Source organism: Nyctibius grandis, chromosome 10 (genome assembly GCF_013368605.1).
Source record: "Nyctibius grandis isolate bNycGra1 chromosome 10, bNycGra1.pri, whole genome shotgun sequence".
NCBI classification, from domain to species: domain Eukaryota; kingdom Metazoa; phylum Chordata; class Aves; order Nyctibiiformes; family Nyctibiidae; genus Nyctibius; species Nyctibius grandis.
In genome coordinates this window covers 10885840-10906648 of record NC_090667.1, presented here as the reverse complement: position 1 = coordinate 10906648, position 20809 = coordinate 10885840, and the positions used below count along the sequence as shown (strand labels likewise).

At 44.1% G+C, this 20809-nt stretch overlaps 1 protein-coding gene across 1 annotated transcript in view; it reads left to right on the top strand.

Moving 5' to 3' along the window:
* Positions 1-20809, top strand: part of ERGIC1 (endoplasmic reticulum-golgi intermediate compartment 1) — a 61173-nt gene that overhangs the window by 34654 nt on the left and 5710 nt on the right. The window contains exons 4-9 of the mRNA XM_068409444.1: positions 4996-5090; positions 6121-6245; positions 8783-8887; positions 12861-12921; positions 14036-14136; positions 16861-16983. Coding sequence (XP_068265545.1) covers positions 4996-5090; positions 6121-6245; positions 8783-8887; positions 12861-12921; positions 14036-14136; positions 16861-16983 — 610 coding nt within the window. The remainder of the gene's footprint in view (positions 1-4995; positions 5091-6120; positions 6246-8782; positions 8888-12860; positions 12922-14035; positions 14137-16860; positions 16984-20809) is intronic.

Here is a 20809-nt window from a genome sequence, read left to right as displayed (position 1 = left end):
CTGCAGTGAAGCAGAATTGTTATCATACCTGCCTTCAGAGTTTTTGTGTCCCTTAGCTCTCCACGGTATGTGGAATGTGTCTTCTGGCTCTTGGCCTATGAAAATTTCTCATAACAACCTGCAGGGTCAAGCGGCATCTGCCATAAGCAGCAGAGTGTGATCCTGGTATAACAAGAGTTCCTTCTGCTGGAAACCGTAACTTCAGAGCATAAGCCATCTGCACCAGGAGCACAATGCTACAACTCATACATTCTGACACTAAGATGGAGATGCAACTCCAACTGCACCAGCTCATCCAGTTGAGGCAGATGAAATGCTGGAGCAAACTAGACCAACACAGGGAGTACAGCCTAGTAGTCAGAGGGGAATGGGAGTTGTAATCCTGCTCTTGCCATGGACTGACCTTGAGACAGACAGTTTTCTGTAGAAGGATGTAATACTTAGCTGCCTACCTGTCAGGGGTGCTAAGAAGCTTAATTAATGTTTGCGTAGTAACTTGGAGATTACCTAATAAAAGGTGTTATATATTTGTGAAGTGTATGCCATTTGTCCTACTGTACATGTGTGGGTTAGCAGGAAGCGGAAGGTCGTGTCATGATGTCATTTGCAATTTCTGACTCAAATCTACATTGACGTCTTTCGAACCCTTCTCCTTCTTCCTGCCTCCTAGAGAACTGTAATTCCTTCCTTTGTAGGGCAGTGTGTTTTCTGTGCTTCACAGATGAGCCAAGACCTAATCTGGGACAAAGACCTTCTCAATGGAGAACTGATTGAGATTCAGGGCATAGAAGGAAGATTACGAATGGCAGAGCAATAGACGTATGGACCATTTATTACAGAGAGAGTTTGCTGACCTGCTTGTTGTTTCTTCGCACAAATTGAGAAGAAGATGGGTTGTTTGTCCAATGTTGGTTCTTCTCTGGTCTGGCACAACGGAAAAGACGGTAGTGCAGGAATCTGCTTTGGATGGTTGTGTTTCTGGAAGGTGGTTGATTAGAGCTGAAATGGCAAGCAGAGCCAAGAGAGCTCGTCTGAGAAAGTCCTTTGAGAAGCTTTGGGCTCCTTCAAGAAAGAATAATTCTTTTCCCTCTTAGGCTTAGGGACCTGGAGACCAGAGAGTGCCTCTAGGGAGTTGGAGGACAAGGTAAAATGCATCTTGCTGGAGTAAGTGGTTGTATGTTCTATATGGCAGATGGCTGGCGAGGAGGGTGCCTGGTTGTTCGCTGTGAAAGAGGCAGAAAAAAAACTAAAGCTTGAAGCAGAGAGTAGGACAAGGAGGACAGAGGACAAGGAAGATGTGTTTAGAGAGCACCCAGGCAGTGTGTGAAGCTCTGACAGGTCAATGTAGTGTGTCTCCTCTTGCATTCAAAGGGCTGCAGGCTCTTCAGCTGTTAAAGTGCTGAAGTATCTAATGTTAGTGGCCAGGGCTGCTGGGTGGAAATAACTTACTGGGGAAGTTTTGTTTCTGAGGAAACAAAGCTGTTGTGTCATAAATCTAAGTCCTAAAGCATGGAGAACAGGTCTGGCTTTCTTTGGATAAAATCTTAAAGAAATGCTGAGCCGTCTTGCTGCCGTTTCCCCCTTTCGTTCTCTCTTGCGTGCCATTTGCATGATCTGTGATCTTAGCGAAAGAGTCCCTCCAGCTTTTTCTGGGTAATGCTACAAGTTTGTAAGCAAATGGGATAAGCAACTGAGAAGCCCAGCAGCACCGCTCAGGAATGTGAGGTATTTCGAAGTGGCTCTTTCTAGAAGTCAAGCAGATTCTTTCTCTGTGGATCATGGCTCCTGCTGCGTGGAGAAACTTTCCTCCCTTTCCTTGAATTGGTGGTGGGAGGCCCCACGGGGGAAGAGGTCCGCCTCTCACCTGTCCTATTGCCCTCATTGTACTTTCATAGCTCTTCACCTCACCCCTACTTTATTGTGCCGCTTTTATTCAAATAGTCCTTAACAGCAACAAGTAAAATACCAACTCCTACGTGCTTAGGGTCTTTGGAGGAGGTACGTGCCAGCTTTGGTGACACAATACAACTGTAGAGTTGCCTTTCTAAACAGCCATAGAAGCAGCTGTGTTCAGTGTCCTTCAGCCTGATCTCGGGTTTTGTTTCCCTTGTGAGCATCCCAGATTCACTGTTAAACACTGTTACTCCTGGGACACTTTGTGTTCCAGGAGGGACAGCTATAAATTAGAGCCAACTTCATTTTTTCCACTGGAGATGTTATCCCTTCAGGGAGGGTTGCTAGAGGTGGTAAATAATGCTTTTCCCAACATCCCATGATTGTCCGATTAAATAATAGGAAGGCTTTGTGCAATTTGGCTTCTTGGCCCTGGAGAGGAGGACAGCAAGGGAAGTGTGAGTGACAGTTCTCTGCTAGCTCCATCCAGACTTAGGTGGTAATGGCTCACAGGGAGATCCTGGAAGGAGTAGCCTTGACCCTGGAAGTTTGCTTTACCTGTGAGGTTTCCAGAATGTATTTGGGGAGTGAAATTTCCAGTTTGTTGAAAACGATGATGTTTCTTCTGAGGTTTGCCCCAGCAAGTGTAGCCTGTGGTGTGTTGTCATTGTGCCCTTGCTTCCCCATAGTGAGAGGGAACCTCAGTAACAGAGCAGGTCAGCACAAAGAGTGCGCTTTGGAGCCCCTGATAAGAAACCTTGCTGGGCTTGTTGGCTTGGGCCCTCTGCAAGAGCTGATGCTGCCAGGAGGAGGCAGTGGCCAGAGCTGGGAAGGAGAAGCAGGGTTCAGCAGGCAGTGCTCCATGGAAGATGGCGCTGCAGGTCCAAGGGAGGGGAAGGAAGGACAGACTGTCACGAGCTGTCAAATGTTTGAGGAGTGATAGATAGATAGGATTATGAAATTGGGCACGTGAGTAGGAGAGGGGCAGGGGGCTACTAGGTAAAGAGGAGGAGGAGGAAGTGGCCCTGAGCCTTGCCCAAGGGACAGGTTGGGAACCGTTGGTCCACTGACCGGAGTGCAGGACAGGAAACCAGTTTCCTTTATCTGCGACTAATGGGCTGTGTGACGTGAACAAACTGGCCTACTTCTCTTTGCCTCGGTGATCCAGTCTGCAACCGAGTGACCTCACCGCTTGCCTTCCTATGTAAGAGCTTCCAGAGGCTCCCTGTGCACAGTTCATCCTTTGACTTCCACCAGCAACCACTTCTCACTCGCTTATCACTGAAAGGCTTTCGTGCCTTTGCTTATGGACCACACCTGACCACGCGTTTTCTGACAGGTTCAGAACTGGAAATCAGAAAATACAAATATCGACCTTCCTAGAGCTTTCCTCCAAAGAGCTGGTGTGTTCAGCTGCGCTGCTGAACCTGACGCACTTCTCTGCCAGCCCTGGTGCGAATGCTCCTTTTTGCCAGTAACATCAAGTTGCCCGTGGCGCTGGCTGGGCATGGCCCACATCTTGGATGGCAGAGAGCAGGGAAGAAGCCAGGTGCTGTTGCAAAACAGGTTGGCTGGCAACTGGGATCTTGGTGGGAGGACTTGGAAAGCGCAAAAAGGTACATTGCTCTGGGGGATTAATGCCTGTCCTGGCTGGAGCTGCTCCTCACAACCATATTTGGACATATGACTTAATCCTGATCACTACCCAATCTGCCAGTAATAAACATGTAGAAGAGTTAATGCATTCCACCCAGGAGGAGAGGGCTCAGCCAAAAAGCTTGTAACTAGGTCACCGATGAGCAATCTTTCCCCTCCCTCTGTGTCATTTTTATTAATCACTTGAAAAATACGTTGAGTAATGATTGCAAGGAACTTGTCAAGCCAATTAAAAACAGAGAAAGGTAGGGCTGTGAAGCTGAAGACAAATGCTGTGCTGGTTTTAAATGAGTGTCTGTAAACCCCACTGACCTGTGAATAATTACCTCCAAAAAAATTGGCAGCTGTGTGTTTCTCAGTGTGAAGGCTTGTTTCTTCTGAATCCACAGGGCAAACAGTTCATTGTGGTCCTGAGATGTATCACCAGAGCAAAATCACTTTGAATCTGTCTTGTAACTGCCCTTAGTCTGGTTTGTCTATTAGCATATAGACTCTTCGGCAAGGGCTTGTCAAAGGGTTTCATGCACTTTGAGCATTAAATAAAAACAGTACAGAGCACTTAGTAGGGAAGGTAGTTTATTTTATGTAGCTTGAACATAAGTTCCCATAGCTTTATAATCTGTCCAGCTGGAAGATAAATTGTCAAATCTTGTTATTTGATGAGGCTGAACAGTGTTGGACTTTGAGGGAGAAAGAGCTACTAGGTAATCTCTCCATCTTCTCAGTGCGGTGTGGTGGGTTTCCCTGGAGTGGATTCTCTAGGACTGTTCAGCTAATTCGGCTGTGCTTGCATTGAGTTACATTGAGTTTTTTTGGTTTGTATTTTACGTGTCAGAGGGATTGTATGTGCCAACAATAAATATTTATACTCTTGTATTCCTTTTACTCTATATCTGTATTTTGTCTTTGTGAAATATGTGCCAGGACTGTGGGTTCTGTGAAACAACATTCCTCTTTGGGAGACTGCTGCATAGTGTGTTAGATCCTGCTGTCCAGGATGTTTCTTCCCATCTGTTCCTGGCTCAAATCCTCTCCTCCTCAATTTTAGTCATTGCTTTTGGTTACCATTCATAGATTGAAATGAGATATTAAGGAGGGAGATACAAGTGTGCCATGCTGCCTTCTCTTGCCACTGCTCTGTCAACTGGGTGGCAATAACAAATGGCAATGAGTTACACAAATAAGCTTTCCTGTGGGATAGTTGAGAGTGGCCTCTCTAAAACTATGTAACAAATTGAAAAGCACATGCTTCCCTCTTTCCTAAAGGGAGTAACAGCCTAGGTATGCAGAGGGCTAGCACACTAGCCTGCCACCTCCTCAACATTAGGTTCTTGTTTTGTATCACCTCTGGAGACTCAGGTTAGGGAAGGGGTCGCATGCAAGTTGTTGGTTTTTTCCTGTGGAAAGTAGCTGTGTGCCTGAACCCGCCTGTTTTCTGTCCTCCAGAGTTAATGAGCTCTATGTGGATGACCCAGACAAAGACAGTGGAGGTAAAATAGAAGTGAATCTGAACATCAGTTTGCCAAACCTGCATTGTGAATGTGAGTACTCCTTTTCACTTACCAGTTTTTCTTTGTATTTTAAGTAATACTTGAAATGGGCCCAAACTGGTAGAGTGGCCCTTCTTCTCTGATAGGGTGGGTGGAGATCAAGTAGCTGCAGCCTTTGCCAATACCCTGTCGCTTTCTGTTCCAGGCCAGGACACCTGTTTTCCTGGACTCTGTGCTTGCTCTTCAGCTTGTGTTAGTGTTACTCCCTCGCTGGCTTCTTTCTAAATCTCATTTCGTTTTTTCACAGTGACCTTTTTGTCTCTGGGAGCAAGAAACCTCCCAAGTTTCATTTGTAACTCTGAATGCACCAGCTAGTTGTTGGCTTTTCACAAATCACCTGCCTTGTCCACCTGAAGTTTTTCTATTTATGTAACTGAAATTGCAGTCAGCTGGTTGAGAGAGCCGGGTCTGTTCAACTTGGAGAAGAGAAGACTGAGAGGGGATATTATCAACAGTTACAAATACCTTAAGGGTGGGTGTCAAGAGGAGGGGGCCAGACTCTTCTCAGTGGTGCCCAGTGACAGGACAAGGGGCAATGGGCACAAGCTGAAACATGGGAAGTTCCATCTGAATATGAGGAGGAACTTCTTTACTTTGAGGGTGACAGAGCACTGGGACAGGCTACCCAGAGAGGCTGTGGAGTCTCCTTCTCTGGAGATATTCAAAACCCACCTGGACGCGACCCTGTGCAACGTGCTCTGGGTGACCCTGCTTTGGCAGGGGTTGGACTAGATGATCTCCAGAGGTCCCTTCCAACCCTTAACCATTCTGTGATTCTGTGGCGGGGTATGGGAGGTATATTTGTGTCAAATAGACAATCTGAAAAGTTTGGTTGCAAAGTCCTTTCTGAAAAGCTGGTATAACAATATTTGACAAATGACGTTACTAGCACAGTTTAGTCAAATATCAGGAACAAAGATGTGGATTTTCTTCCAGTAAAAGCAGTGCATGCTTTTCCTATGCAACCTTCCTGTTATTTCTTTTGTTTTGATTTTTGTCTGCTCCCCTCCCACCCATGCAGTAGTTGGACTAGACATCCAAGATGAAATGGGAAGGCATGAAGTGGGTCATATTGACAACTCAATGAAGATACCTCTCAATAATGGGGATGGCTGCAGGTTTGAGGGCCATTTCAGCATCAACAAGGTAAGCAGGAATGACAGTGGGTGTGTGCTGTCTGGGGAAATGCTAACAAGATCCATTTGTAAAATGCTCATGGAAATCCGTGTGTCTGTGTGTCAGTGTCTCTCCTGTAGAGAGAGTACATTCATGTCCCTAATCAGTGCTAAGGTTAAGTCTCTCGGTGCTGCAGAACAGCGAGGGCAAAGTTGGCTGTGTGGTTAGACCCATAGAGAATATGTTAGATCAGGCTTTTTCTTCTTTCTCCAAAACAGGTAATCAAGACAGCATTGCTTAACAGGGGAGAGCAGCTCTGTGTTGTGGCCAGTGCTGTCTCTTTCAGCGTGGCTGCCTGATGTTTAGGGGATGTATGAACACCCTACAAATGCCGAATGGCTTCTGTGTTTACTCCTCGAAACTTTTGCACCTCCAAAGTGTGACTCAGTGTGCAGAGGTCTTTGGCATTGTCTCTATCCAAGTGCTCCTTTGTTCTGAGAGCCACAGAATGCCAGGAATGTTCCCTACTAGAGGGTGCCAGCGTAACAGAAGCAGCTCCGTGCTGAGATGTTTGGAATACATGCATGCAGCCTCTGCGCATGCTTTGTCGGGATGCTCCGCTTCTATCTCAAAGAATGAAAATCCAGGCCTGGAGGAGGCTCCTCTCTGGGACGGGTGTGTTCAGAATTGAATAACCTTGCTATGTAATGCTGGAGATGACTAGCTGGGGTGGGGGAGGCAATGGTGGGGCCCACTGATGTTCTAAGAAGGGCACACCCTTTATTCACGCCTCCTCATGTACCACAGGCTACAAAATCCTACTTCCTTCTTTTCCTCCCAGGTCATGTTAAATCGCATCTAAAAATAACAGGCAGAACCTCTTACTGATTCTGTGGCATGGAAAGGATTAGGGACTTAAAAAGAGGACGTTTCATTCCTCGCCTCTAAGCCATCAAGATTACTGGCAGCTGATAGCCCACAAAACTGGGAAAGGGCTTCCTGAAAGGTAGTTTTTGTTTTGTTAATTCCCAAAGCACAGAGCTGAAATGCTTGGGGTTTTGTCTGCTGGATGTGGTGTGTTCTGCTCACCAAAGCCACTCAAAGAGGGGTTGCTGTATGTGGCAGTGAGGAGCTCCCTTCACTGCTTAGTCTGTCAAAGGCCACTCATATAGTGGTTGGGACTGCTGCCAGAGGTAGGGGACCTGACCCAGGACTTCTGGCTCTGAAAACCTGAACCTCTTGTGTATGAGCTTGAAGTCTTCACTCCCTTGGCAGAAATTTTACAGGCTTCTGTATGAGCTGATATCTGGAGTGGGACACGGCCAAGCTGTAAAACTTGACCAAGGGTTGCACTTGGGTGTTATTCTCAAACCTGAAGAGGGAGGACAAGGTAACAGTGAGATGATTGTGTGTACTTCTTACTGCCACCCTGTTTACTGAGTTTGTCTGTGACACAGCTTGTGTCCACACCTGAAAGTGTTCCCAAGAGTGCACTGCTATTCCTCAAGTCATTTAAATTAGCTTTCCTGAAAGCACATGGAACTGGCATGTGGCCTCCCGTGGCCCTGCTGGTGAGGTGTCTCTGCAGAGAGCACAATGGGCACCAGTTGTATAACCGTCCTCCCACTCTTGTCTTAAGCTGTGTCAGATTGCTCCTCAGTGTTGCCAAAGGGTTTGCAAATCAAAACTGCTTAATTTCCAAACCTTTTCTCGCTAGGAAAAAATTCTTGCACCTTCCATAACAGTGATTGAGCTCAATCTACTGAGAGGCTTCAGAGAGTAGGGCTAGTGACCTGAAAAGTGCGTGCACGCTAGAGTGATCCCATCAGAAAGATACCAGTGCTCATTTTTTATCTTGGAACTGAGTCCTTAGGTGAAATCTGTATTTTTCAGAACTTTATATTTCCCTCCATTTGAAACATTAAAAGCCGAAAATCCTGTACTTGGAAGGGCTGTTGCCACGCCTGCAAGCTGAAGATCTAGCTTAGTTTGTATAGGAAGCCCCATAGTATTTGGTGTTTTTTTTTTTTCTCTTTTTATATAAAACTCATTCTTATGCACAATCTTCTCAAAAGTAAGGTTGCTCATGACCAGTACTACAATAAGAATATATCCACAGCTTTCTTGGGTTGTTTGGCAGAAGTGGGCCCATTTACAAATGCGAGATGTGGGAGTAAAACGTTAAGCAACTGTTTGTTGCCTGTCAGAGACATGAATCTTATTTTAATGGGGATGAAAGACATAGCCTTAAGTGTCAGGAATCCCTAAAGTTGGGAGTGATCCACTCATCACCTCCTAGTCAGCAGCAGTAGCAATGTGAGGGTGCCAGACTCTTGGGCTGCGGGATGTAACCGATCTCTGCTCCGTATGCAGTATGGTGGTGTTGGTCAAGTGCAGGAAGGTATTTCAGAGCCTTTCTCTGACATGCCAGAGGCTGTCCACTGCTAAGTAGATACAGCCTGCCAGGCTGGATGGATCCAGGCATTTCCACTTCATATCACAGAGCCTAGCAATGCCTTGTGGGATAAAATGTGAAATCCTGCCTTCCTTGTCTTTACTAATTTTAGGTCCCTGGTAACTTTCATGTGTCAACGCACAGTGCCACCGCGCAGCCGCAGAATCCTGACATGACTCACGTCATCCACAAGCTCTCATTTGGGGACAAGTTACAGGTGAGTTCTCTTCCCTGAAAATTCCCTGGCTCTAGGGGAATGAATGCAATGAGAGTGACTTTAATATTAGACACTTTGGTTTTATGGAAGGGCCATGTACAATGTGGGGAGGACATAAGAAAGGACTGCCTGAGTAAGCAAGCCTGTCCCTTGCAGTCATGCAATGTACACTCAGTCCAGAAGAGTTGGCAAACTGTTTACATGCCACACTTCAGGAAAGAGCGGTGTTCGGTCATACAGTAACTTTGCTGTTTTCATCTGAAACTGAAAGGGCTTTTGGAAAGCTATGTGGCTATCTTCCTGCAGGAGATAGAAATGAGGATTCGTGGCTTTGCAAAGTCCTATGCAATACTGTTTTCAGTATTAATACAGCAAGGAAATCTTAACTGCCTTTGTAGAGGAGCAGTGACTATACTAAGGGAGGATATGTGCTTGCTACTGTCTTTACCATGGCACCAGTCAAGTTCTTTTTAATTCACTTCACTGTACTTGTATAGCAGACACCTATTAGTCAAATTTGTTCTGTGAAACATAAGTTAGACTTAGAACTGCCAGTTCCCTGCTGGCAAGAAGCTGAATGTGTGCACTTGCCCTGTGGATAGAGTTTCACCAGGTATTGCAAGTTATGTAATAATTCCTGATTTCTCAATAAGGACAGATTACAGCACTTCTCTAGCCTACTTCCAAGGAGCTAGCATCACAGGTGGGAGTTTTATATGTGCACACCCAGTTTGCGACTCACCCTAAACATTGCTTACCCATAGTCTCTCTGTAATCTTCTTTCCTCAGCACAGACGTCTCATTAGTCTGCTTCTTGTACACCCACTTCCAAAACCCTTTTTCATGCTAACAAGTCTAAGCGTTGCTTTGTAGTCTTCTGACTCTGCTCCCGGCTTCTTTTAGGAAATATCTTGTGTGGGAACGCTGAAATATTAGCATATAAATAAGCTTGGCTTAATGTCTGTAATGCACTATGAGATTATGAAAAATATTAGGTAAGTACTAATAGGGAGTTCTACAGTTTGCGTGGGAAATCAGTGCTCTAAGGTAGTGTTCCCATTGTTTTATCATGGAGTCTTTGAGTAATGGAGCTGAAGAGCGAATCAGAATGAATGAGATGAGAAGCCTGGACAGATGGGGGCAAAGGAGCAAACGTCTTCAGTTCTGGTGGTGAGAAACCTGTCTAGCAAACATGTAGTTGGCTCCTGATTTGGACAAGTTCTGATTAGTGTTTTCAAAGTTCAAAATAACTGCTCATCATCTCCGTACACACGAATGGAGCATGTAGGTGCTGCTGATTCTGTAGGCAAACATGAATTCAACAGCACAAATTAAAGAAAGATATGTTCACTAAACAGGTGCTACCAAGACTCAGCAAGCAGTGTGGAGAGCCAGCAAGTACAGAGTGCTTTAAATCTGTCTAGATACACCTTTGAATATTTTGGGTTGTCTCCACCTGCTTTGATGTAATATATGCTCATGTCTTAAAGGGAGTGAGAAGCTTCTCATTCATTTGTGTCATGTGCTAGGAGTGAGTTCTGTGTAGGTTGTTACCAGCTCAGCCAGAATGATCCACTAAGGTACATGCTGTGTTCTCCAGAAAAAACAGTCTGTTTGAAATAGAGATTTCAGTCTCATCAGGAATTGAATGAGCTTCAATTCTTCAACAGTAGTTCATGCACAATAGTGGCAGACTTTTTGTAAATTTTTCTCTCATGTAGATGAGATCAAAATTCAAACCAATGGGGTTCTTGCATGTCAGGTAACCTAGTAAAGAAAGAGATGTGGAGAGTAGGAGATTATGCATTTTTAATCATAGAATTCTCTTGAATGCTAGATCATGGTGTTGAATAATTCTAGTTTTAACCTTTGTGAGAGGTCTTGTCTTCCCTTGATAGTTGCAAGGTTGGAAGTTAGTTTAGCCTGCTGTTGGCCTCTGCCTGAGTTATACGTCCAGTTGTATTTCTTTGCATGTATTTGTAGAGGTTAAAGCCTAGGGTGCTCAAGGCCCTGGCAAACATCTTTTTGAGGACCATGTTGCAGGAGAATAAAGTGTTGGCACTGTTAAACCACTGACTAGCTTTCTGTGCCACTACTCCAAGCACTTGATTTGGCCTTGGCAGTGCAGCACAGTCCTGAGAACATCTGGCTAAACAGGCTTGCTTAAGTTCTCTGTTGCAAAGCAATTTTGTTACTGTGACCAGAAGCTTACTGCTTGTTGAAGTCCCTCCAGGTACTTAACAAGGTACGAACAAGTATGTTCCCCTGAGGAACACACCTGTGCGCTTTGTAGAGCAGAGATTAATTAGCAATCTGTGGACAGCAAGTATTGCAATGGGAGTCCAGAATATTCCACAAGGAAAATCAAGGTAAAACATCAGACCGGGCGTTACAAGTGCCATCCATGTTGCAAAGACAAGAGAGGCAGATGCACCAAAGCACCTGATGGCACAGAAACAGGCAGCTGTGGAGATGTCTGGTGGCTTTGTCTGTGTGGAAGCTCTGTAACTCACAGCTTTGCAAACTCGCTGTGTAGAGAGATGCAGAGCAGACAGCTTTTACATATAAACAGAAGTGTGGATTCTGGGGAGCCAAGGACAAGAATGTAAGTCCAAATATACAGGTACCTCACAGGGTACAGTTGTTTGCTGAGCAACAGCTCAAATATTTACTGTTAGAGTGAAGTGGACCTTAAAGTCTCTGGCCCAGATATGCTATAAGAGACTGGCTTCTCAGCTGCATCGAGAATGAAACAAATACTGTAGCCCAGTCCAGGGGCTTCTCTTTCTTCAGATGCTTTTTACAATGAGTAAAGAATATGTACAGTCTGCATGTGTAGTTCGGAAATGGTTGCTGTTGTGTAAAATATTTGAAATGCCAGCAGACTGAAAGGCACTGTAGAAGGTTCAGCTGTTGCTTTTGCTCTGTTACCAGCACCTTGCCAGTTAACTTGCTGATGAGTTTCTCTCTCTAGAATTTCCTTTCTCAGGAGAGAAACTGGTTCAGTTGCTGCTTCCTCCAAACCATCATCCACTCCGTAGGGAATAAGGAAACAGCCATTAGGATAAGACAAACACATCCACATGCTATCAGTTGTTGAGAGGGTCTGGGAAGGAGATTGCATTCCCCTGCTAGTGAGGTGAAACTCTGTCACACCCATGACCAAATACTTCTTCCAAACTCTTCTTCCCTGTTATCTGGTTTAAAGTCAGGAATTTCTAGGTTGTGGAGTTATTTGTGCTTTCTGTATAGCTTACTGTACATTATGGGAATGATGCAACCTCTAATCTACCGCTATTGCTGTGAGGTTTTCCCTGTCTAGAGAGTTCACAAATTGATTATTCTGTTGGTGGACATCAGACTCCAGATCATAGTATGTGGGAGGCATGGGATGGAAATCCTGTTATTCTGGGCAAACAGATACTTACATGCCTGGGACCAGCTGCAGGAAAAGCTGAATGGATGTCAGTGTTGGCATGTGTCCTTCCGATCTCCAAGGGCATAGTGTGCATGGTGTGAAAGCTGGGCTAATGAGTTAAAGCTGTACAAGCCCAACTGCTCTGGCATGAGCTACCTTTACAGGAGAACTCTGAGTTTTAACCTGAGTATGACTCCCATTTATTTCCCTTTCAGCCTGATAAATTAATTTTGTAGTTAACTATGCAAAGCTCTTAGGAAATGTCTCACAATGAAATTTCACAACTGGCCTTTTCCAACTGCAGTTCCTTTAGCTTTGGAGTGGTTTTGGAGTTTCATCTTGTAAGACATTGTGAAATCAACTTTTTTACTTGGAACCAATCTCTGTGGTGATGGTCACTGAAAGATATTTCAAGTCATCTTTTACTGGGTTGAGGCTTTGTTTTCAGAAAGGTTGAATCAGGCTGATCTCCTTGTAACAGGATAGGATAGGGAAGAAAAGATCAAGAGTACCAAGTCGGAGCATAGTTTTTTCATACGCCTTTTTGCTTTCCAGGTCCATAACGTTCATGGAGCATTCAATGCCTTGGAGGGAGCAGACAGACTCAGCTCAAATCGTATGTATTCTTGGTGATTACAGGTCTTAGCCACTCTCTGCAGGAGGGAAAACAGGGCCATTCATGCAACACTGGTGTATCCAGAAGTCTTTAATTTGCCTCTTCAACCAAAATGATCCAGACATTGCTGACTGACATTTCCATTTTCTCCAGCACCATAAGGAAGGTTTAGCCCAAAAGGTCCTTTGCAACCCTTCTGCAACCTGGACATTGTCTCCAGCTCTGTTATGACCAACTCAGATTTACTAAGATTTTTATCCATTCCTATAGCTCCCCTTGGCTGTTGTCAACACCACCAGAGCTTTTCCTTGTTCTCATGTTGCAGGTTAGCTCTTACCTTAAGTTCTACCCTGTGGCTGGAAGGATCAACATTTTCATTGCCCTTCTTTATGACCAGCAACACAAAAAGAAATTCCATCCAGTGCATGCTACAATTCAGCGTAGTTTCTCTCCTTCAACTGTTCAGGCTGCTGCAGGGTATCAGTCTTGTCCGCTTCATGGAACAAAATTTCTATGGCTGTTCCTGAAGCTAGACAATTGTGGGTTTAGGGTTTTTTTCCTCTCCAGGAGGCCAAAGGATCCTGCAGAGAATTTAGAATTCTGTTTTGGAAGTGTTTCAGCAGACACAAAAAATGGCACAAGCCATTTAAATAATGAAAAAAAAAATTGTTAAGCAGCTGTAGGAGAAGGAGGAAGAGAAAGAAAGCTTTTTCTGTCAAAATAAGCTCAATGAACTAGAGCTCACTGCAGTTAGCTAGTTCTTGGTTTAACCAGCTCAGCTTTTTGTGGTGCTAAGCCTTATTATTTATAGTTGCAAGCAGTTAGGAAGGTGCAAGTGGCCCAAACACATCTCCGTGGGTTGTGGTACTACAGAACTACAGAATGGTGGGCAGGTTCTGGTGTCATCCAACTGCCTTACAAAGTTTTGTACAAAGGACATAAATGTAGGATGTGAAATTGTCACTGTGTCACAGAATCTGAGACAAAGAGGAGGGAGATACCTTTCCTGTGAATTACTCGTTTTAGTTGATTTTGCACATTTACTTTGAAACGTTGTGTAGGCTGTAATTCCTTTCTCTGAATGCTAACGTATACTTTCATTTCCTGACCACAGCTCTTGCATCTCACGATTACATATTGAAGATAGTCCCAACAGTGTATGAAGACAAGAGTGGCAAGCAGCGATACTCATACCAATATACTGTAGCAAATAAGGTAAAGAAGCAGGTAGTTCTCAGAGAAGCTCCTCATTGCAGCCCAGTGGATGCATGGAGGATCTTCAGTCGTCATTCCTCCTCCCTCTTGCTCCTCTGCTCTGCAGCTATGTACATTTGTTTGTAGGTGAGCAGTAGCCTCTGCTGGGAGAAGGAGGAACTGAAGCTCTTTAGAGTGGGGCTTCGTGTTGCTCCTGGTGTGGGCATTTACCAGGACTGGGATTGTGAGGGCTTGTCAGAGCGGGTGGTGGTATTGTTTTAATTCTAGAGAAAGGTCTTCTTACTCCTGACTTTCTCATATGTCAGTTTAACAAATCTAGATTTCTATAATTGTGTGGAAGGTTTTTACATGCTGTAGGAGTTCTTGTGATTTGTGTTAAGATGCATCTGAATGGAAACTGCAGTTCAACTGAACATACAAAACAGCACTTACTTGTGGTTTTATTAATAGAACAGTCTCAATTGTGATGGATGTATCAGACAAATAAGTTAGCAGAGTTTTTAGCTTTTTGCAAATGTTGGTTTCAGATATTGAGCCACTGAACCTGCAGTAGCAAATACATACTGGTTGAATATTTCACAGTGCCTGCTTTATTACAGTGAATTATGATAGTTATTGTAACTTTATAATTCTTAGATTAATTCACATTAAATGTGAATATATTTGTATTTTAATAATACAATGTATTGAACTTTTAAAAAAAAATGTAAGGTAAAAAGCCTCTTTCAATTTAAAATGATTTGCCAGTCAGGTGCTAAATGAAAGTCAAGAATCTGTTTACAATATCTAATTACTGCTAGTTTGCCATGACTGAGAATCAAACACACACTCTCATGGACTAGTTCTCAGACTAATGTTCCTGTCTAGTGACTTTTGGGCTTGCTTGTACAGTGTGTCCCAATGATTTGGATGTCTCCCCCTATTCAGATTACAATGTATTTGTTCTGCTTAATGTCACAACTGTTGTTCTGATAAGACTCTTGCGACGCAAGTTCTGAAAGTAATTTGGAAAATAGCAGGAGCTTTTGACACTTCTGTGAGCATGATTGCAAACTGGGGCATTCGGCCAAGCCTGAGTCATTAGGGCAGGATTGCTGGTGGGGAAAAGGGGAGAGGAAGGAAAAAATGAGGTCAGATCTATCAGAACTGAAGTGCAGAGAAACGGTGCTGCCTCTGCATTTTCTTCTCATTAAAAATAAAAATTCTCTTATCGGTGCTTTAGTCCTTGACTCCCATACTGATTGGTGGGAAACAGAAATCGGAAGCCATCAGAATAGTCTGGCACAGATTGACTAGTATAAAGAGATGAATAGAGTCTTAAGTGTCGACTGTCTGTCTCCTCTCCCTTTTTGCCTCCTAGAACCTCTGTTTCCTCATTTCCCCAGATAGCCACTGCCCCGAGATATAGTGCAGAACTTCTGCAATAAGAGCCCTGAAAATATTACGACTAGGGACTTCAGCTGCATTCTGCTTCTCTTGTCATCCATGGGAAAAAAAAACCTAAATAGAGGGGAATTTGGGATTTATATGAGATTAATGAAGGAGATGGATGCTGTTGCCCTAGCTCCCTCTGAGCTCACAGAGAGAATGATCTTTTTTGTATCGTGCTCAGGGTGTCCTATTGCTTGTCCATTCTTCATCTTTCTGAAGTATTTGAGGTTGTCTTTGCCTCTGTGTGAAGGAGAATTAGAACAGAAGAGGTCATCTGAGTCAGCAGGCATGTCACAGGGCTGCAGAAGGGAAGAGCAGCTGGGTAAAGAGGCGGTGTGTGCCATGCTGATGCTGATGGCTCTCTTTGGACTGCTGAGTCCCCAGCCTGCTTTTCTTTGATGTTTTCTTCAGTCTGTCAAGATAAATGTCCTGATCCTTGAAAATTGATATATATTTCCACTGAGAGCACAGAGAAAATATTAGCTCAAAAAGATGTGACTTTTGATACTAAGTTGATGTTAGTATCTGTTCTACACTGGCATTGTGCACTGTCTTGTTGGGGTGTTGTCCTGTGTCTGATTGATTGCACTGTACCTGTTATTAAAGAAATTAATTAAAGGAGATTATCCCTGGCAATCTGAAGATGTCGCTCCCAAATGAGCTTGGAATATTTTTTGAATCTTTGCCAGTATTTTTCTGTATAGAGTTTCATTTTGGCTTTCAGCATGATTTTTAAACCTGGCTCTATGTGATTCATACTGAGTGGGCAAAGCATTCACATTGTTGGTCCCAATGCGAAGGGGGCCTTGCAGATGGGAGCTGCTGCTTGCTATTCTGAGTGCAGGGACAAGAAGGGATTTTCAGGTTCTTGCAAACTAAATTCTGTTTGTTTGGAATATCCCAGTATACGATTTACATACTGACAGTACAAAAACTTCACCGGCAACCACTTAGAGACTGCTTGTGTTTAGACAGAGCAGATCTAAGCTAGAGAAATCAATGACAGCCTTTCTATTGATTTCTGTAAGTTTGAATGAAGGTGAAAGTAACACTATCACTCTCTGTTCCCAGCTATATCATTACGAGACTGTAAAGAACTTATTTTCCTATTTGATAAGGATGAGGGGTGGGCAGTCATACAGGAATTAACTGTTTGTGTCTTTCAGTCTGATCATTAGTACAAAACAGTGGAGTAAGGGCCAGATCCACAGAAGCAGTTTTATTGCAGACACTCTAGCTGGAATGAGATTGCTCACATTTTCTGCAATTTTTTCCCCCCGCTTTCTTTTCTAGGAGTACGTAGCCTACAGTCACACTGGCCGCATTATCCCAGCTATCTGGTTTCGTTACGATTTGAGCCCCATCACAGTGAAATACACAGAGAGGCGACAGCCTTTGTACAGATTTATCACATCGGTGAGTTACTCTAAACCTCTAATTCTCCCTGCTCCTGCCTGGCTTCATTTCTCTTCTGAGCCTTTCTTGTCCAGAAGAATTGAGTTTCTGCTTCAGAGCATTGTGACATGATTGAAATAAACCAGTACGTCACCGCAATTGTACTGAAGTGTCAGTGAGGTAACTGGTAAGCCCTGTGCTCTGACAATTTGATTTAATAGCTAGGCACAAGAAGAAAGAAAATTATCCTGTTCCAGAAGTGCCAAACTCTGTCTAGGCAGGATGGGCACTATTGCAGCATGCCGGAAACTTGGAAGTAAAGCTAATGTGGTATGCAGTAAGGCATGCTGCAATAAACCGTCTCTCTAATGATGAGATCTAACTTGCAGAGAATGCAGGGCAGTTGTTTTACTCTGTGCTGCTGCTTGGCTTAATATGGGTATGCCAGGTCCAGGCATTTACCCCTGGGTAGAAGTGGAGGAGAGCTGCATTATCAAATTCCAGAGGTGTTTTCCTGACAAGTTATGTTTTGATCTATCCAGATAACATCCTGCAGTACTGATCTCAGCATCTATAACAAAGCTGTACTGTCCAAACTGCTAGTTAGGCAAAGAGCTATTTAAAGATCTTCCAGAACTTTAAAAAATGTGTCATGAGAGAGTTGGCATAAAATTTAAGCTGCAGTCTGCTGTGCCAGTGAGGCATGGTAGAATGTGAAGTAGTTGATAAATTGGCTGGAATTAAGACCTCAGATTTTGATTTTTAAACTGTTTGAATATTTTAATTGGAAGTAACATAAACAGCGTGGCTGTGTTGCACGTAAAGATTTTAATTTTGCAGCTTCTGATAAACACCAAGTTTCCTTCACTTAACTTTAGAAATGCGTGTGATCTCTAGGGTACACAAATGCCGAGAGAAGGGACTTGAAGCAAAATCTAAATGTCGTGGTTTAAGACCTTCTCTTCTTAGCATGTCTGTTTGGTTTCAAAACATAATCCTAAAAAAAGGTCAGACATCAGCATTTTATGACTTGGCATCACACACTGCCTCTGCTTCTCTCCCTAACAATATGCTTTCCTATGTTTCTCACGCATCTTGTTAGGGGTGAGGGTGTGGAGTTGTTTTTAACTGGAAACAGTGTTTGGAAGTGATTGATAGCTGGCATTATTCTTTGTCACGTCCATTGCTAGCATTGATTTACTGCTGATATGCCATCATATGCATATAAATAGCATCTTTGTTGAACTTGATACTGTGCTTCAGAGTTTACAGAAGGAGTCCACAGGAGAGGCTTTCCTTACTGGTTGCCACAATGACATTTTGGATTTGAGATGGTCCCAGATAGAATTTTGCCCTGTCCTGTCTGTAAAGTTAACCAGGCACGTGCTGGCTGCTGGACTGCTGAAGGAGAGTTGTACATTTGATTTTTGTCTACTTTGTTTGGTCTCATAAATGGTTATAGTCTCAAGCAGCTCACTTGGGGCCATTCCAATTGAATGTCCTTCCTATGGAGTCATGTGGATGACACTGATGTCTGCAGTAGCTGTTATGCAGTGCATCAGACAGGTGTGCCAGACCCTGGTCAGACGTGGCTGACTTAGAGGCAGCTCCTTGTTACAAATGCTATATTGTCGCTATCAGTCTGGACCATCTGGCCTGGTACAGGTGACCTGCTCTTGCTCTCGTTTAGGCTAGGAGCTTACGGTACGGCAGCCTTGGCTGTGGATGTGCTACACTTAAAGCTTTACAGCTTTCAAGGTGGTATTGAAAAGGTTGGAGAGGGCGAGCAGTGCTGCAGAGGATCAAAAAACCTTTTGTCCTAGGTTTCCTTGCCCTGTTTTGATGACATGATCTGTTCCGTTGTCCTTTCTGCTGCTTTAGCCCCTTCCTGTATCTCCAGTGTGGCCTTTTGCATCACAGTTGCTCTGGAGACCAGTTGGTGATGATCGGCACTGGGCTGAGGTCCAGACAGAGATTGTGCTGGGGCATCTGGAGTCATTGCCGAATGGGGCTGGCCGTGGAAAGCATCAGCTTTTTTTGAGCAGCAGATGCTTAATTTAAAAACCACAAGAGGGGCTCTGGGGTACGGGGGGGATCACCTACAACTCCTTTTAGTGAGCAGATTGTTTACTGGGGCACCCATGTGGCTTTCAGTAAATTTAAATGTGTCCTGGGGATGGGGAAGGATCCTGTGGGCTTGAAAGAGCCTTTAGGGGGGAAACGGTGTTGATGTTGGAGGGAAGGATGATCCCATATGGAGAGATCAGATGAGAGAGCGGGGTGTTGGCTGTTCAGCAGAGAGCCAAAGGAATCTCATTCTGCTGCTGGAAAGGTTATCTGATGCTCTTTGTTAGTAATGAGTCTGCCGTCCAAAAACTGCAACGCCACCAAGAGCAGCATCACAGCACCATAGCAGTGTTCCCAGGTCATCTGTGTTCCCAACAGACCCACTCTAGCTCATGTCTGCTCCTTGGGTTTTTGTGGTATGAAGAATTATCCTAATTTTCTGTACCACGTGAGAGGTGCTTCCTGTGCAGGAAGAAAGGCACTGGTTTAGCATAGATTTTACTTTACATGTCACGCTTCAAAAAATTCAGTACTAAATAAGTTTTCTATTGCTTGTGGGTCAGCGCTGCTGCTGTCACTGTGCTGTAAATTTTCCATGGATCCTGGGGTTAACCACAGACACTTGGCATAGTGTTAAACGCAATAGTTTTTGCCTGTTAAACTATACTGCTTAAAATCAAGGCATCTCCCCATAAAGAGAAGCCATTCATGGCCTCATGGTTGAGGTTATGGAGCAAGGGGGAAAGTTTCACTGCTGAAAAATTTATGAGTTCCTGTAAGTGGCCAAACTGAAAGAAGGTTTTATCATGAGGTCAGTCCAGGGGCTGGGAGGGAAGAGCAGGCAGAAAACAAGCCAAAGTTCTGCTGAAGCATTCAAAATCCAAAGAAAATAATAGAATTTTTTTTTCTAATGTGAGAGGACTCATCTGCTCTCTAGGTGTGAGAAAAATTAAAATGGAAGGAATGGGGGTGGGGAAGTGGTTGCAGGGAGAATTATTTCAGCCACGGAACCTGTTACCGACAGGTATCATAGACTCAGTTCTGTGGGGTTTTTAAAACCAAGACAGTGTTGTTCTACAAGATGTGCTGCAGGTCAGACAGAAATCTCTGGGTGGGATTCTGCAGCTTACCTTCCTAGAATTACCTGGGGTCCTACCGGTCCCCTCTGTCCTTAAAAGTAATTTTCAAATTTTAAGACATCCCAGAGGTCCACAGTCACATGTCTGACACTTGCTTTTCTGTCATCTTGCTTGCATCCTTGCCTCTTCCTACATACCCACTTGTGTTTTCCTTTAGACTTGAGCCTGCATCCCAGCCACTATCCTATAGTCGTATTCCATTCAAAACCCTCGCGTGTACCCCACGTTGCATGCTCTCTCACTGCTGTAATTATTACACTTCTGTATTTCTTTTCCTTCCTCCTTTAATGGTTGTGCCTGAGTCAAACTGTAACCTCATGGAGCCAAACGCAGATCATTCCCAGTATAAAACTCCATTAAATATAAATAAGTGCATGATGCCTAACTTCCTCCAGTGCTGCTAAGGAGCAAGGCTCCATACGTATTAGAACTGTGATGATAAAGAAACATGGCGTTGCAGCTTCTGTGCTGACCTAGAGACCAACCCTGGTGCTGCCTTTTTTTTGTCGCAACGAAACAAGAGGGCTGTGTGCGTGCTGGGAGGCAGGCTCCGAGCGAATGCCAGGTGTGTGTGACTCATAAACACTCAGCAGTACAGAGCTGTGCAGATGAATATATATTTTTTTCTATTCCCCACCCCC